Here is a 16,558-nt window from a genome sequence, read left to right as displayed (position 1 = left end):
AAGCCATTCAGCCAGAAATGAGCCTCATCGCTGAAAATGATTTTTCGATATAAAATCGGAATCATTTTCAAGTTGTTGCTATGTCGACTATTTTGGTGGTAAAGCGGATTCAGTTCTTGCGTCAATTTAATATTGTTAGAATGTAGAAAAGACGGAATTTCAAAAAATTGGTATTTTAGAAGATGGAATTATAAAACTTTTTATTCGGGATTTTTTAAAAACGGGATTTTAAAAAGCAGGATTCCTATACGCTCCCATATTTCGAGGAACATCTTATGAGAAATCATGGATTGATCCTCAACAGCAATGAGCTTGTCCCGAATATAGCTCTTTAAAAAATACCCTGATGTCTGGCAAACAGTTTGTTTTGGTATCGGCTATTCTAGAACAGACATTATTTAGCTTATGACCTTTCAAAATGGTTTTTAATTTGTATTGTAGGTGTTAGAAAGTTAAAAAAATACAATTAATTTTTTTTTCATGAGGGAAGCTTTAAATGTAAAAACACTGTTCGCAAAGGAAGAAGGTGTTTGAAAAGAGTTGTTTGTGCATAGGTTTCGAACTCATTAAGTAAAGAATTCTACATTCACGTAGTTTAGCTATAGAACGAATATGTTTGCATGACAGAACGACGGCTAAGAAAGAAATCATCAAAAATGAAACACGCATTCGATAAGGAGCCTGATTCTAAACTTTATTAAATGCTTTTGAAATATCAGTATTAATCCTACTTTCTCCAAACAGATGTAAGGATTTACTCCAATAATCAATAAAATATGTAAACCATAAGATATTCAGTGGACCTGTAAAATTCTTGTTTCTGGTCATTAGGAAGCTTTTGGTCTCTAAGACATTTTTTAAGCTCATAACTTATTTTCTTCAATTAGGAAAAAAAGGTTGATAAATAAAGAAGAACAGAATTTGAATTTGGTTATAAGCCGTTTTTTATCTTTTTGACACGAGAGTATAACAAATGAAAAAAAAGGGCTAGGATGCGATCAACACTGATAACTTCCCATCCCGTCTGTCGATTTGTCTTGCTTAAAAGTTTGTAGGTGTTCGTGTTGGGTTAAAAAAGTTATTAGTTAAATTGTTCTTAAAAATTATAAAATTACCAACACTATTTTTTACATAAATAAATAGTTTACTTTGAAAATCTACTTTTGTTAAAAAGATTTTAAGTCGAAAATTTTGTTTAACAATTTTAGTAGCAATGCTTAAATTTTTACAAATTAGATAAATGAAATTCAAGAACCGAACATTAATTTTTACCAAATTTGCGTACTATTTTTTGCGGATTTTATCTTTTACAAAAAAACGGACTGTTGGATTTTTATAAAAAAAAAACTATGCAATACACAATATACAATATTATCTGTGAAATAAAAAGAGTTTGAAGACCATATTTTTAATTTTTAAAAGCTTTTTAAGTCGTAAGTACATTTTTAACAAGTTTTAGTATTGTTTTTTTGTTAGGTTTTTATTTTTTGTAAAAAAAAAGATTTTACTCATAATTTTACTAAGTGATGGATTGGATTTTTTTCCAAAAATATATTTGTTTGGTATCACGTTACAATACATAATATAAAATTTAGTTCAAGTCTCTAGCGTTATTGGTTCGTGAGATATTTTGGGTTAACCCAAATGTTCACCTTTTTTAAAACTGCTATGGTAACAAAAACCAGCCACGCAATTTTCTTAAGAGCCCTTTCTGCATCTTTTTGCATTATTATCTGTATAACAAAATTAATTTCAAGTCGATATCTCTTCTCCCAAAATCAATCCAATTCCGGAATTATAGGAAAACAGATAGGGAGACTCTGAAAAGTCTGATGAAACCAGAAGTTTCTGATCCGCCCTTGTGCGTTCTTGAACTCGATCAAAAAGTAGATGAGCTTACAGCAGCCCTCAATAAATCCATGAAAACTGCCTGCTCCCTCACTACAGAAGAAACCATATTGGTGGGCTGCTGAACTATAAACACTCAAGGTTGTAGAAGGTTTTTCAATCGTGCAAAAAAGACTAGACACCCTCAAGATTTGGACTCCAATAAGGAATCCCTCAAAAAGTATAAACTAGAATTGAGAATAGCCAAAAGATCCTCATGGAGATCCTTCTGTAGCTCAATAGAAGAATCCTCGAGGCATAAAGGATAAGGAAGATTCTCTCGACAAATCCAACCATGACTAGTTGTCTTTAAAACTCAGATGGTACATGTACTAACTCTAGCAAAGAAACGCTAAACCTGCTACTAGACACCAACTTCCCAGATAGCTCCAAATCCGATAATACAACAAACTGTCCTGGGTCGGGTATTAACTTAACTTTTCCTCAAGGCCTTGTTGCAAAAAAAAATTGACATGGGCTCTGTATAGTTTCGAACCTTATAAATCTCCAGGTCCTGATCAAATCATACCAGCTGAGCTACAACTTACCATTGATATAACTTTGCCCATCATAGAGAAGATCTACAAAAGTTGTCTAGAGCTGGTATATATACTTCAGCGATGGAGAGAAGTAAAGGTTGTTTTCATTCCCAAGGCTGGCAAACCCCAAAGATCTAAGACCTATTAGCCTATCATCATTCATCCTCAAAACTCTCGAACGATTGATTGATATCCATGTATGTAATAGCATTGATAAAAGACTATCGATTTCTCAGCATGCTTACTGCAAAGGGAAATCGGTAGAAACAACCTTGCGCACTTTGGTAATAACTATCGAATACTCTCTAGAGCAAAAGGAATATACTATGCTATATTATCAACAACGTTGACACATCCGCTATCGACGACCTTAAACGTCGAATACTCAATCTGTGAGTTGATTAACCTAATGCTAAAAAGCAGGCTCATCAACTCTAGTTTGGGAGATTTTTGCACAAAAAGGTCTGTCAGTAGAGGCACTCCGCAAGGTGGTGTTCTGTCCCCTCTCCTGTGGAACATAGTGGTTAACGAACTACTAATATCCTTTGAGAGTGAAGGCTACAGAGTGGTTGCGTATGCCGATAATTTCGCTATTGTCGTCACAGGGGTACTTCCTAATACACTGAGAGACCTCCTCCAAAATGCACTCAATATGCTCACTAGATGGGCTGATCACTGCGGACTTAGTATTAATCCTCAAAAAATAGACCCCGTCCTTTTCACACGGAAATACAAGATCGCAGTAATTGCACCTCCTTCAATAAAAAGTGTACCACTAATTTTTACCAATGAAGCCAAATGTCTTGGTCTGATATTGGACAAAAAATTAAGTTGGAAATCTAATATTCAGGAAAGAGTTAAAAAAGCTACAGTAGCTCTATTCCTTTGCAAGAAAGCCATAGGAAGCAAATGGGGTTTTCAACCTCGCATAACCTATTGGCTATAAACATCAGTCCTCCGACCCATACTTATGTATGGGGTTTCTGCACTGGAGAAAGTCACATACTGCGACAAACTCAGCAGAGTCCAACGCATTGCATGTCTCTGCATAAGCGGGGCATTGAGAACCACCCCCTCAGCAGCGTTAGACACTCTTCTCCATCTGACACCCCTCGACATCTTCAGCAAACAAGTGGCAGCGAGTACAGCTATAAGACTCAAAGCCTCATCTCAATGGACCAACAACAATGTTTGGCACTCCATCATTTTTAACCTCTTTGGTTCTATTCCAAAGTTCATAGACTACATTATTCCAAAACCCCAATTTTCAAAAAACATCCAGGCATCCATTCCATCCAGAGATGAATGGGAAGACAAAAACTCCTGGATGACAAAAGAATTAATTTTTATACAAATGGATCCAAGACAAATGAGGGAGTTGGTAATGGTGTGTACTCAAAAAAGCTTAATCTGAGCATCTCTTTGAGCCTCCCTTATCATTGTAGCGTCTTCCAATCGGAAATTTTAAGATCAAAGAGGTCATCTCCTGGCTAAGAAAAAACGTGATATCAACTTCTGATATCCGCGTCTTCTCTGACAGTCAGGCTGCTATTAAATCTCTTGACGGTGTCTCAACCAAATATCAAACGGCCCTCGATTGCGATGAACTCGCTTAAAATAGAACCGTCATAACTATTTCACCTGAAAGGGATAAGATAGGTATACCGATAGAGAAACAGCTCTTACGATAATAAACTCTAGGTGGCACAATTTAACAAATTAACAATTTAACAACAACATACGCAGCCACAAAACTCATAGGGCCTTTACTGGACTCTAAAGACTAGTTATCTTAAAGCAGACTATATATGAGCTCTCTAATAGGTGTCCTTACGGGACACTATTTTATAGGCAGAAACGCAATACGACTTGGTAAAGCTTAGAATGACTTCTGCTGCTTGGGCTACATGGATGGGGAAGAAGAGGAAACAATCTCTCACCTTCTCTGCACTTGCCCTGCTCCTTCACTAAGACGCAAACTTCATCTGGGAGACTACTATTTTGATAATCCCAGTGAACTAGCTAAAAAGGATATCAAATGTCATCTTCGCTTTATAAAAAGCTCAAAATGGTTCGACTAGTAAGAAGTAATTCTCTAGATTCATTTGGTATCACAATGGGCCTTTTCTTTTGGCCTAAGTGCGTATACTCTGAATCTGCAGCCACTTTAACCTTACCTAACCCACCTTTCTAAAAACCTTTTATTTCGACTTTAGGGACCTTGAAACGTCGAGAAATGTCAAAATTTTCAATTTGAGAAATCGATCCCATTATAATAACTTCCTATGGTTAGTTAAAAATTACTCAGTAGTTTCAACAACGTTGAAAAGAACCTCTTCACAACAAAAGAAGGGAAGAGGTACCTCGTACCAGAGGATTTTTGTATGTTGAAATTCCTTAAGACTCTATCCGCATTAAGAATTTTAAAGAAGATTTTTCTGATGAAATCATTATCATCTCAAAGTAAAGTTGAATTATCAGTCAGTTTCCTAAAAAAAAGGATACCTTTTTCCAGATAACTATAACAAGTGAAGTATCATTGACAATGAGTAACTTTGATATAAAAATCGTTCCAACATGATTTTGTAGGATTTAATTTTTTTAGGAGTTTTTGGCTCACGATATTTTCCAAAAACTCTACCAATATAAATTAATTTCAAAAATGTCTTCGTTTGAGAAGTTTTTACTGAATATTTTGACATTGACAGTTTTGACATTACTTTAAAAGTTTACTCACATTAAAATTGAATGTTTCTAAATCTTGTAAAACAGGTTATAATAAAATAAACTACGAAACGTTGTAAAGGCTCTTAAAAAATATAATTTTCAATTTCGATGTTGGTAATTCTTAAAGATCCCTATGATGATTTTTGTCTCAAGATCTGCTTAAAATCTGTTTTAATTGACCATAAACAGAGTTACAGCCCCGAATGACGTCAAACATACATACTTGACTTTAACCTAAGTAACAAATTTTGTAGCTATCCTATAAACATCAAGGAAAGAATTTTGGTTAATTTGTATCTTAAAAGTAAAAGTAGGTGTTTATCCATCAAGCAAGGGTTTTTGATATGCCTATTAATTTTAACACATGCCTGCCTTTTAGTATAAGACAAATTCTCGTAGTATGAAAATTCCTGCCTTGTAAGCTGGCTTCAAAAATTGCTTGGCTTATATGAAGAGAATATAATGTTTTGTTGGAACATCCTTTCCTTTCCGTTTTTAATGTCAGAAAGCTATTTCATCTTGAAATTCTGTCCATGACAATAGAAAATCTTTACAGCTGCTGATGGCCATTAAATGTCACCCCTTAGTTATCTTAACTATCCATTTTTATGTAGTTTTTTTTTCTGATCCTTCTAATAGCCCCACACCCTCTGAAGACCTTTCCAAAAAAAAAGAAAACCCCCATTTGGTGAGAGAAAAAACCATTGAAAGTGTTTCCCACGTCGCATGTATGTACATACGACTTTTATGTAAAATTGCCAAAGAAGAAAAAGCTGAACAATTTGCATGTCCTTTCTGCCTTAAAATATATGTGATAACAAAGCCTTCGGATGGATGTTCTATACTATATAAGAACATGTTCCTAACTAAACGTACATATAATTTATATAGCCTTCTTACCCACGCGTGCTATATATGGCCACCACATGTTCATGTAATCTGTCATCAACATCCATTCTAGTTCCCATTATCTTTGCTCCTTTTTGTATCTATGTACATACGAGTATATGTATCTTACATGCTGTTAAAGGAAAGAGACTCTTTTTTTCCAAAAGCTAAATGATTTTGACCTTGCTGGGGCTTTTGTATTTAAGTTGAACAACATAAGTGCGAGGAGTTCACTCACTTGAGAAGGCATATTGTCTATGCCTGGTTTCAAGGATACACCGAAGTCAAAAACATAATCCTATCAAGCATCAGCCACTTTTATATTCCTAGATCATATTTGAGCGAGTTAAAGAAATTAAAATCGTCATCGTCGTCGTCGACAGGACGAAAGAACGAAAAAAAGGAAGAAAAAATATTTTACGACTTCTTGTTCCTTAACCGAAACGAATTTTCTTCCATAAATAGATATTCCAATTCCAACTTCCGAGTTTATACAAATCAAGTTCGACCCACCGCAACTCCATCCTCCACGCAAAACACACACACACAAACACCACACCTAAAATAGATTTGTCAAGAGACATTAATTCAGGACATACGCTCGAATGCGCGTATCATTATTTTTTGATTCTGGGTTTTGAGGAAGAGAAAAAAAAATCAATCACTATCCCTGCTGTCGCTGTCGTTCTGACGTATCTGAATTGGCACACATTATGGAAGACGAAGAAGATACTCATCATTTCAAGCCATGAATCAGATGAAGACGACGACGAGCAGAAGTGAAGCGAAGTGAAGCAAAAATGCCAAGTAGTCTATGGTACTCGTATTACGGTTTGTTGGTTGTATCTCTATGTGCCACTGTGTCATGTGTGCGGTATGGCATATGATGGCGAATGGTGAATGGTGAATGGCGTATGGATGCTTATTTCTTGTGCTTTAAAGACAATTACCTCAGATGATTGTATGTTATTTTTGGCTGGCATGTGTGTCATGGCGTATTTCTGATATCCATATGTCGGTAAGCCCCTTTAAACATTTGTTACTTTACGACATTTATTCAAAAATATTTGTATGTATGTATATGCAGATAAGAGAGTGTGTGTCTATGTATTCGTAAGCGTCAAGAAGGAGATTTAGGATTTTTTCTAAAAATATGTGTCATTGACAAACATGATTGACGTTGGAATTGATAGATAATAATTTATGCAATATTAATAATGAATGTTGAAATTGAAGTGGCCTTCCAGACGTCTTTCATTTTTCATTTACAAGCCGTAGGGATACTAGAGAACCTACTTAACTCAATCTACCTGAGACAGTGGTGCTCCATTTACAGACTCCCTTTAGGATGGCCTTGTGAATATATGTTTTTCGCTTTTTTCATTAAAATCATGGTCTGCAAGTGATGTATTGTTGCAAAAGAAATTTAAGTGTGATGTGCAACTAGATGCTTCTTAAGCTTGATATCCAATAAGAGGTTTCATTTTGAATAGCGTACTATTTATAAGATGTTATCTCTCTACTAGATATACGAGTACGTCATTACTAAAAATGGAACGATACGCTCTTTAACAAAGAATTGAAATTATTAAATTTCACTGCAAAACTGGTCTAAAACTTACAACCACAGTACGACCACTAAACCACTTTTGAGTCTTAGTGAATTACCTTCTTGGCCCAAAAACATAATGTTGTGAAAAACATACCCACTGGGGGGCAATTTGATTTTATAGGGGGGCAATTGAAAATTTGTCTGCATTAGACTTCTCTCCAAAAAATCTATGGTTCTTGTGTTTCCACCCTTGAAAATATACTTCTAAACTCACAAATGATCTGTAATTCATCAATTTTGTCAATTGTTACCAACTTTACTTTAGTCAACGACACTTTCCGTCAAATTCAGTTGTTTTCTGTCACTTCGATTCAGTTGTTTTCTTTCACTTCGATTTATCAGCCTGGTTATTCCCCACAGATAGGTAAAAACATCAACGTTTTTATTTTAATCATATATTATTTTATTTTCTTCCTCGATCCATAGATCATATTGAAATGAGTGGTTCAATCAAGCTAAAAATTTGACAGTATTCGGAGGAATACTTAAAATTTAGTTTTTATCTTCTATGTCAACAATGCTTGGCCAACGAATCAATGAAACCAGGTCGTCTTGAGTGTCACATTTGAAGGCGAAAAATTAAGCCCATATACATTAAAATTTGAATTACTTCCAAACCGTAAAAATAAATTTTGAAAAAAAGAAGAACAGTTAAGTCCCTATTTACTACTTAACATGAAAATATCAATCATACTCTTGAGGCAAGTTACCAAATTTCCTTACTCATCGCTAAATCTGGAAAAAGTCATACCATAGGAGACAATTTAATCAATATCGACATTTCTTAAGACAGTTCTAGAAAAAGATGACAAAAACGTTCAAAATATGCCACTAAGTAATAATACTGTTTGCTGAAGAATAGACGGAATGAGTGAGGATATTGATATGCAACTTGTTGAAAAACTAAAAACAAGCAATTTCTCGCTACAAATGGATAAATCCACTTTAAGACAGAGTGCGACCTTACTTTTAACTTATGTAAGATATATTGACAAATGTGATCTTCATGAAGAAATGCTGTTCTGCAATTCTTTAGAAAGCTCCATTATGTATTTAGTAGGCTTAAAATTATTTAGAATTCAATAATATACCCCTTAAAAACATATCCTCTTGCGCTGCTGAGGGTGCTCCTAATATGATGGGGAAACAAATAGTTGCTTAAAATTGATGAAAGATGAGAACCCAAAAATGCTTCTTGTCCAATTTGTTATTCACAGGAAAAACTTGGAGCCAAAAACATTTCGCCTGTTCTGAATGAAGTTCAAAATTCTGTTATAAAGTTTATTAATTCTATTAAATCTTGTGCCAAATATGAACGTCTTTTTAAGCTTTCTTGTGAAGAACAAAATGAGGATTATGTAATACTTATACTTCACACTGAATGGCTCTCGAAATGGAACTGCTCGAAAAGATTTATGGAACTTTTTGATACTCTTAGTGATTTTTTAAACGACAAACCAGAAATGAAAAATCTGATGACGATTGATGGTAAAGCATTTGTGAGTTATTTACCTGATATCTTCTAAAAAAAATAAGCAACTTCAAGGAAAAAATAAAACTCTTGTTGAAGCAAAAACATATTTGAATTAGTTACCTTTATTGAATAATTGCAGACATATATTTACAACAACAATTTTGAAAAGTTTCCTTGGTTCCAAAAATGTGAAGTAACCGATACCGCTAAAAATGTAATTGTCGATCATCTGAAAAAATTATCGGCTGATTTAAAAGAAAGATTTTTTGGTTTGAAAGAAAATGACTTCCCAACTTGGATGATGCAGCCAATGCTATAAAATCTGTTTGATATTTCAAATGTACAATATCAAAAAGAATTGCTGAAATACAAAATGATGAGCCAATTAAGCCTTTATTCGACATAAAAGGAGCCTTGGATGGCTTTCTTAGGAAACCAAAATCAAATACCCCAATACAAACAAATATGGACGAGACCTGTTATTACGTTTTCCATCTTGATATTTAACGGAATGCGGATTTAGTGCCTTAATGACTTGCTGATAAAAATAGAAATAGAAAAAATAGAAAACGAGGAGACTTGAGACTGAAGCTGTCTAAACTTGAACCTGACATAATTTTTCTATGGATTTCTTTATTCAACATTTCAGATTTGTGTATGTTCAAAATTATTGAGGTCTCGATTTATAATGTAAGGGGGTATGGAGATTTTGGAAGAGTTCCTAAGGGACATAGCAGAAAATAGGTGGGGAAACACTGACTTAGAGTAATACTTATTTAGACCATCCGGTTGATAAAAAGCTGAGGTTTATCGGTCTTGGAAATTAGGCGTTTTACAACGACATACCAAGATATTTTGTACTTAGAACTTGGAACTTAAGGCTATTTAAGCTTAGTTATAACAAAAGCCCAGCCCAGACTATTGTGATTTCAAACCTTTAGACTTTAAGCTTTGGAACCATATTGAACGATAAGGACATATGACATACTAGTCACAGTAACATGTGTGTTGAATATATTCAGCCTTATCACAGGCCCCGTCGTAATAGATTCGTAGTACGAACCCCGAATAATTGTATCATTGATCCCGTCGTACTAAAAAAATTTGCTACGAAATTCGGAGTTCGTGAAAATTGGTATCACTAGCCCCGAATGAATAGGAAGATTGGCAGTTTTTTCTACGAACAATTATTTTGATCGGAGTTTTTAAAACGAACAAAAAATTAAGCTTGCGAAAATAAATTAAATAAAAATAAAATATATGAAAAGAATCATGTTAGTTTTACTATTTTTTTAATGTGAAAGTGTTTACCTATGTATGTTTTTTTTAATTTTTTTTTGAAGGGCAAATAAAGTTATCACAAATAAAATTTAATTCGAAAGGCTTTATGAAATGCTTCAAGAAAAACTTGAAATTGCCCAAGAATTTTTCAAAAATCCCTAAGGAGGAAGTGAAGCAGTAAAAATAGAGTTAAATAGCTTAGGCCCACCTTCTAAGGACACCTCTAGCTGGAAAAAAGTAAATTGAATAAATTAGTCCAAACTTTTTTATAATTTAATTTAATTCTTAAGTGTGGTTAGATTGGAAGGCATAAATCAAGAGGAACATGGTTGAGAACAAAAAAGAATGCAAAGCTACAGGTGGCGAAGCAAATAGAATGCATTTTTTAGCAGCCTCGAAGAAGGTGACCAGCGCAATAAAAGATCCACAATCTTATATATTCGAAAATTCTTTCGAGCCTTTAGAATCAAATGAACTTTGTGAAAAGAACCAACTTGCCGATGTTTCGATGTTATCAGACGTAGTTGATGTGGGAAATGTTCCACGGCGTCTTCCAACCACTTCGCGTCAATCATATGATTCATCCAGTCTTCGTGTATTTTCTTCATTTATTGCAAAGATTGCAACGACAATATCAACTTTTAAGATAGGTAGAAATGGCGATCTCAACGCAACCTAGCCTGATATCCAATTAGCGCTGTAGTGCGCCGTTTTGATACCAAAATCAACTTTTAAAGACAAAAACAAATAAAAATAAGAACAAATCGAAAGATGAGAAACGAACTTTTATTTAATTTTCTTATTTTGACGCATATCAGCTGATTTTAAAACTCCGAAATTAGTATTTCTGTGTGGCAATGCTTTCTTGAATTCGTTCGGGGCTTATGATGTAAATGTATTCGTATTCGTAGCGTAACACAATTTTCGGGGACTCGCTACGAGGGACTCTGTGATAGGGGTGATTTTTAAAGCGTTCGAACCGGCCATTTTTAAAAATAATTACACTAGATTCTGACCTATCGGGCATATTGTTTTTTACATTTTTGGCAATTTTTGTAATTTCTTGTACTCGTATTTTTGTTGTTTATATCGAGATTCGGATCGGTGCTAAGGCTGTTTTTAAATCAAACAAATTTTCTAATCTTTTTGGTAATTCGAAATAGCATATAAATAAATTATCATTTGAACTCCAGCCTTGCATTTTATATTCGTATGTTAATCAAATTTTAACGTTTTTGACAAAAAATGTCCGCAAAAAAATTGGCGTGTTTGGTACTGTTCCACAAAAATACGTTTTTTTAATGTCCCATAAACAAAACAATCCTTTTTTTAATGAATAAGATGTCCTCAATTCGAATCTTACCTTTTAATATTTGTTTCACGTTAGGTCACGGTCAAAAGCGGATTTTGAAGGCTAACATAAAACTCAAAATATTTGTCATCAATAAATTGTATGATGATTTTGCAAAGTTTAAATAACAATTAAAATAATTTTAGTATCTTACTTATTTTAAAGGAATTCTAATTTGTAGCGAAGTTTTGAAAAAACCTTGAATTTGACTTTACTTTAATTTTCAAGTTTCAAGAGAATCTGTTTAAAACATAGTTTTTATATTTGTTCATATAATTTAAAACTTGTTTAGACAACAGATTCGTTACAAGAACGAAACTTACTTAAAAAAACAGTTTTGCATTATTTTATTTAAAACCGTTGAAGCATAATTGATTTGGAGTATCTTTAAAATTTTCGTAACAACTTATGAAGATTTTAAGAATATAACGCGCAATAGTGGTCCCTTGCAATCGTATAACATTAATGAATATGACTTTGAACTATGTTGCTAAAAATATAACTTTTAACTGAGGACTTCACCAGCACAAATTCATCAATTTTTTTACCAATAAACGATTCAGGAGTAGAGGGGTAAAAGAGCCATAAAGCTTATACAGTTTAGTTGTATAAGTAAAGATTTCATTTTACAATTTGTTGGTAATTTAACGAAATTCACCAAAAAGCAGTTTGCTATCAAAAATAACTAAAATGTTTGTTTTCACATAATTCAACGCAATTTCTCACAGCTTTGCGTGAAATGCACCAAAAACGCTCTAAACAATTGTAATTAAGCATGGCATGTTTAGAAGAATGTTGGATTTCACAACACAACCCCCCTCCCCTGACTGAAAGTTGGGACCCTCGATTACTCATTTATGAAAGAATATTAATATTTCAAATGAATTTTGAAGAAAATGATTAAACATTTGGATGGATACTTCGTAAATTTAGATAGACTCTTAAATCATTATAAACAAATTCTTCGAATTTTAAAATATAATACCTCAGAAATCTCAAGTGATTCATTTATTTTAAAGTCGGATTTAAATTAAGGCCATAAAACCCTTTGAAAAAGTGAAAAACTTTGCTGACCATTGACTTTTTATTCAAAACAGACATTTTTTTAAAGCTTTTCCAATACTGTGGCATAATATCTATCGCAAATTCTTTTTAACTAAGCTGACTTAAGAAAAGAATCGATTTTTCTATCAATTTTTCGACTAACTAAATATTAAAACAGTTTTGTTATTATTTATTTTTAATTTAGAAGAATAATTTTAATTGATTTTTTCTAACTAAAAAGTAAAAATTTGACAAAATTTTCTAACTACAAACTTAAACTCTTATTAATTAATTTTCTTAAACTAGTTTTTAAATGGTTTCGGGTTTAAATTTTGTTTAATAATTTAATTTAAATACCAGTAAAATTAATATTAATCAAAATTGTTTTGATTTTACTGGCATCTTTGTAAGTAGAATTTTGGAAAAACTTAGAACTTTAATTAATTTTAAGAAACTCAGAATAATAACCAGGAAGGGTTTTTCAATAAGGGCGGGTAGATGTTGAAATGGAAAAAAACAAGTTGTGTTTGAGGTATAAACAAAATTATTATTTATTTGAAAATGTACGGGTGTAGGCCCGAGTCCCGATGCAAAAATAGCCAAGGTAAAGTCTGTGAAATGCCGAGATCTTGTGCACGGCGATTAAGAGAATGCCTCGGGTTCTGCTGTACACTTTCAGGGACCGCGGCTATTTTATCGGATGATGTTGCGTTCCTTGAACGTACGGGTGTTGGCTGATAGTTTACTGAACCGGTCGTCTCAAAATTTGGTCTACCGTGAACTGGGAGCAAATTTTGCGCACAACGTTTGCGTTAGCGAACACTCATTTTGATTAAAAAGTTTTATCATTTAAACGTGCTGTTCAATGTAACTAAAATAAAATGGCCCACGGCGCCAATTGAAAAATCCTTTATAAGGTTTAAAAATGTTGAAAACTAGAATTTCTATATGAAAAAATTTGTAAATTTAATTTTTATTTCAACTGTTGTGTAGCACTTTAGTAATCATAAACTTGAACTTAAAATTCAAATTCAAGAGGAAATCAAGTTAGTTTATCAAAATCATGTTTTTCATTGAGATTAAGTAATAAATTTTGTCATATACTCGTAATAAACAAAGTACTTTTCTATTCGACCAAATAGTTGCATCTTTTTAAATAATAATCGTTAATATTTTAAGTCAGCTAAAAGAAGACAAATATTACAAAATGAATTATTTACAACATCTGCTACACATGTCATCAAAATCTATATCTAATATAAATCTAAAATAGATTTATAATAAAAACAATAAAGAAAAACACCGACTTTAAAAAATAAAAAAATTTACTGTTCAAATGAAGACAATCTTTGAAAGTGTTTTTATAATCCAACTACCAAAATCTTTCCAATTTATATCCCATTACGTCAATTTATGGTTAAGAAGAGCTTCCAAAGTTGATGAAATCAAACTTTAATGCCGCACGTTTTGTGCGATGTGGTTGAAATAATATCGAACTATTTTATTGAATATAATCTTCAAAATCCTTCCCTTCCAACCATATCTCTTATATTTCTCTTTGCTTCTTCTACACAAATCAATTCAATTTATTTTCCTTCAATTTACTTAAAGGCATAATAAAAAAAAGAGTATATCTTTGGTGTAATGTTGAGGAAAAATGACATTCATCTGCAGAAAGAGCCCCCAAGCAATCTTCCGCTATAACAGATTTATGTTCGACTTTCTATATTCTACTACCCCCCCTTCCGTTTCTCGTACCGCATCGTACCGTACCATACCTAGTTGCTGTATGATGATGAAAATCAAATTGAAAGCTCACAATATCTCCTTTTCTGTGTAGGCAGACAGGATTAAAATCGCCGAAGGATAATCCATGTTCTGTTGTGGATTTTCTTATCCACCATCAACATCGTCATCATCTCAAACCCCAAACCTCAAACCAAACGTCAGATCCAAGGAATACAATACATTACAACAACAACAATAAAGAAGAAAATGCAAGATGATGAATTAACAACAGCTATAAGATTATCCTTTTTTTGTTTTGATTTATTTAACTTCAGACCAGGACCTTTGTTGGGGATATTTTATTTTATTCCTTTTTTCCATAAACAATTTTTTATTTATTGTTAGTTATTTTTTCATCCTTTATTACAACATTATTATTATATATGTACTGTATATGTATATGTCAAAAATTTGCATCGCACTCCTATCGAGGTACAACAACAAATCGCTGAAAATTTATTAGATACAATATATCACAACAAAAGCGCACCCATAATCATAAAATATCAACAACAACAAAAATTAGTCCTTAATACCAAAAAAAAAACAGTTTTTGAATTATATTAGAATTAATAAGATTTGAAAAATCGCATTTAGTTTATGTTTTGTTTTTGAAACATCAAAAAAAAATATATATAAAAATAAATCTGTTGCATTGGAACTTGAGGAGACGACAAATCGGATCCTGGTTAATTTTCCATCAGTTTTTCATTAGGCTCACCAGATTCCGCACAAATGGCAACCCAGTACGTTTCTATCGCCGATATTTTGTGACCATTGCGGATCCCTTCTCCATGGTATTACACATAAAGGTCTTAAATGCAAAGGTAATACCCTTATTCAAAAAAATCTATACAAATTACCTTAGTGAAGTTAGATTTATAGAGTTTCAAAAAAATGTTACTGTTGTCGTTCAAAAACTTATAAGTTTAAAAAAAATGTTTGTCCATGCTTTTGAAAATTGATTTGACGTTTATGTTTTGTTTGTTTGTTTGATTTTTGTTAGAAAACACTTTTAGATAAAGTCTTCGTTTTATGGTTTGTTTGTCTGGTAAGTTTGTTTTTAAATGTTTTAGCTTAACATCCAAAAAAAGTATCACAAACAAATTTATTGCATTTTAAATGAAATTTTACCGAAATACGCAATTTTTAAACTTTTTTTTTGCCCAAAAATTAGCTTTAAATAAAGTAACTTTGCAAAGGATTGTATTTTTTTCAAACTAACTATAGGTAAGTTTTAGTTATTTAGTCTTATTACATATTTTTTTCCTTATAAAATCTCAATCAAAATAGAAAAGAGATACGTGATGAATCTAAAATATTTAAATTGCACAAACATCAATTGCGATGAAAATTGCCAATCAGTTTTGTTTTCATTAAATTTCAATTTTTGACTTTTTTCTATTACTTTTTTTTGTTTAAGTAAAATAAATTTACAAGTTTTTAATTTGCTTAAAATGTTCTAATATTCAGGGACGTCGAGAGAAATTCCGGGCCCGGGACGAAAAAATCTCAGGCCCCATATTTACCATTTTTTTTTTTTCAAAGTTCATGCCTACTGATATGGTACGTTCTAATTTTAATTACAAATAGCATGCAATTGGTTAGAATTGACCGACATAATATTTATTTATTTGCAAAGTGAACCGAAAAAAGTGTTAATTATGAAATAAATCTCATGGGTATTTTCCAGTTTAGTTGAAACTCAGGATAGATAGATAATAATTCTACATGCGAGTAGATCAGATTCCGAACGTAATCATACATTCAATTCGATATTGCCAACAACACGTTAGTAACTGATAATACGGTCAATTAACTATTAAAAAAATATAGCATGAGGATCTTTAACCTACTATGGAAATAGAATAGAGCGAAGTAAAAGTATTTAAAAATTTAAATACACTTCAGAATTCCAGAAAGTAGTAGGCTTATAGCAAGCGTCAAACTACGATCAGAGGCTCATC

At 32.6% G+C, this 16,558-nt stretch overlaps 1 protein-coding gene across 3 annotated transcripts in view; it reads left to right on the top strand.

Moving 5' to 3' along the window:
- The window catches only part of LOC129942947 (protein kinase C, brain isozyme), a 348,685-nt gene that overhangs the window by 245,917 nt on the left and 86,210 nt on the right, over positions 1-16,558 (top strand). The window contains exon 4 of one of the 3 annotated variants that reach the window (XM_056052112.1): positions 15,307-15,418. The exons of the other annotated variants lie outside the window; for them this stretch is intronic. Within the exon in view, the coding sequence (XP_055908087.1) occupies positions 15,307-15,418 (112 nt within the window). The remainder of the gene's footprint in view (positions 1-15,306; positions 15,419-16,558) is intronic. 3 annotated transcript variants of the gene reach the window in all.

The sequence above is a fragment of the Eupeodes corollae genome, chromosome 1 (assembly GCF_945859685.1).
Source record: "Eupeodes corollae chromosome 1, idEupCoro1.1, whole genome shotgun sequence".
Classification (NCBI taxonomy): Eukaryota; Metazoa; Arthropoda; class Insecta; order Diptera; family Syrphidae; genus Eupeodes; species Eupeodes corollae.
This window is presented reverse-complemented; position numbering and strand designations above follow the sequence as displayed.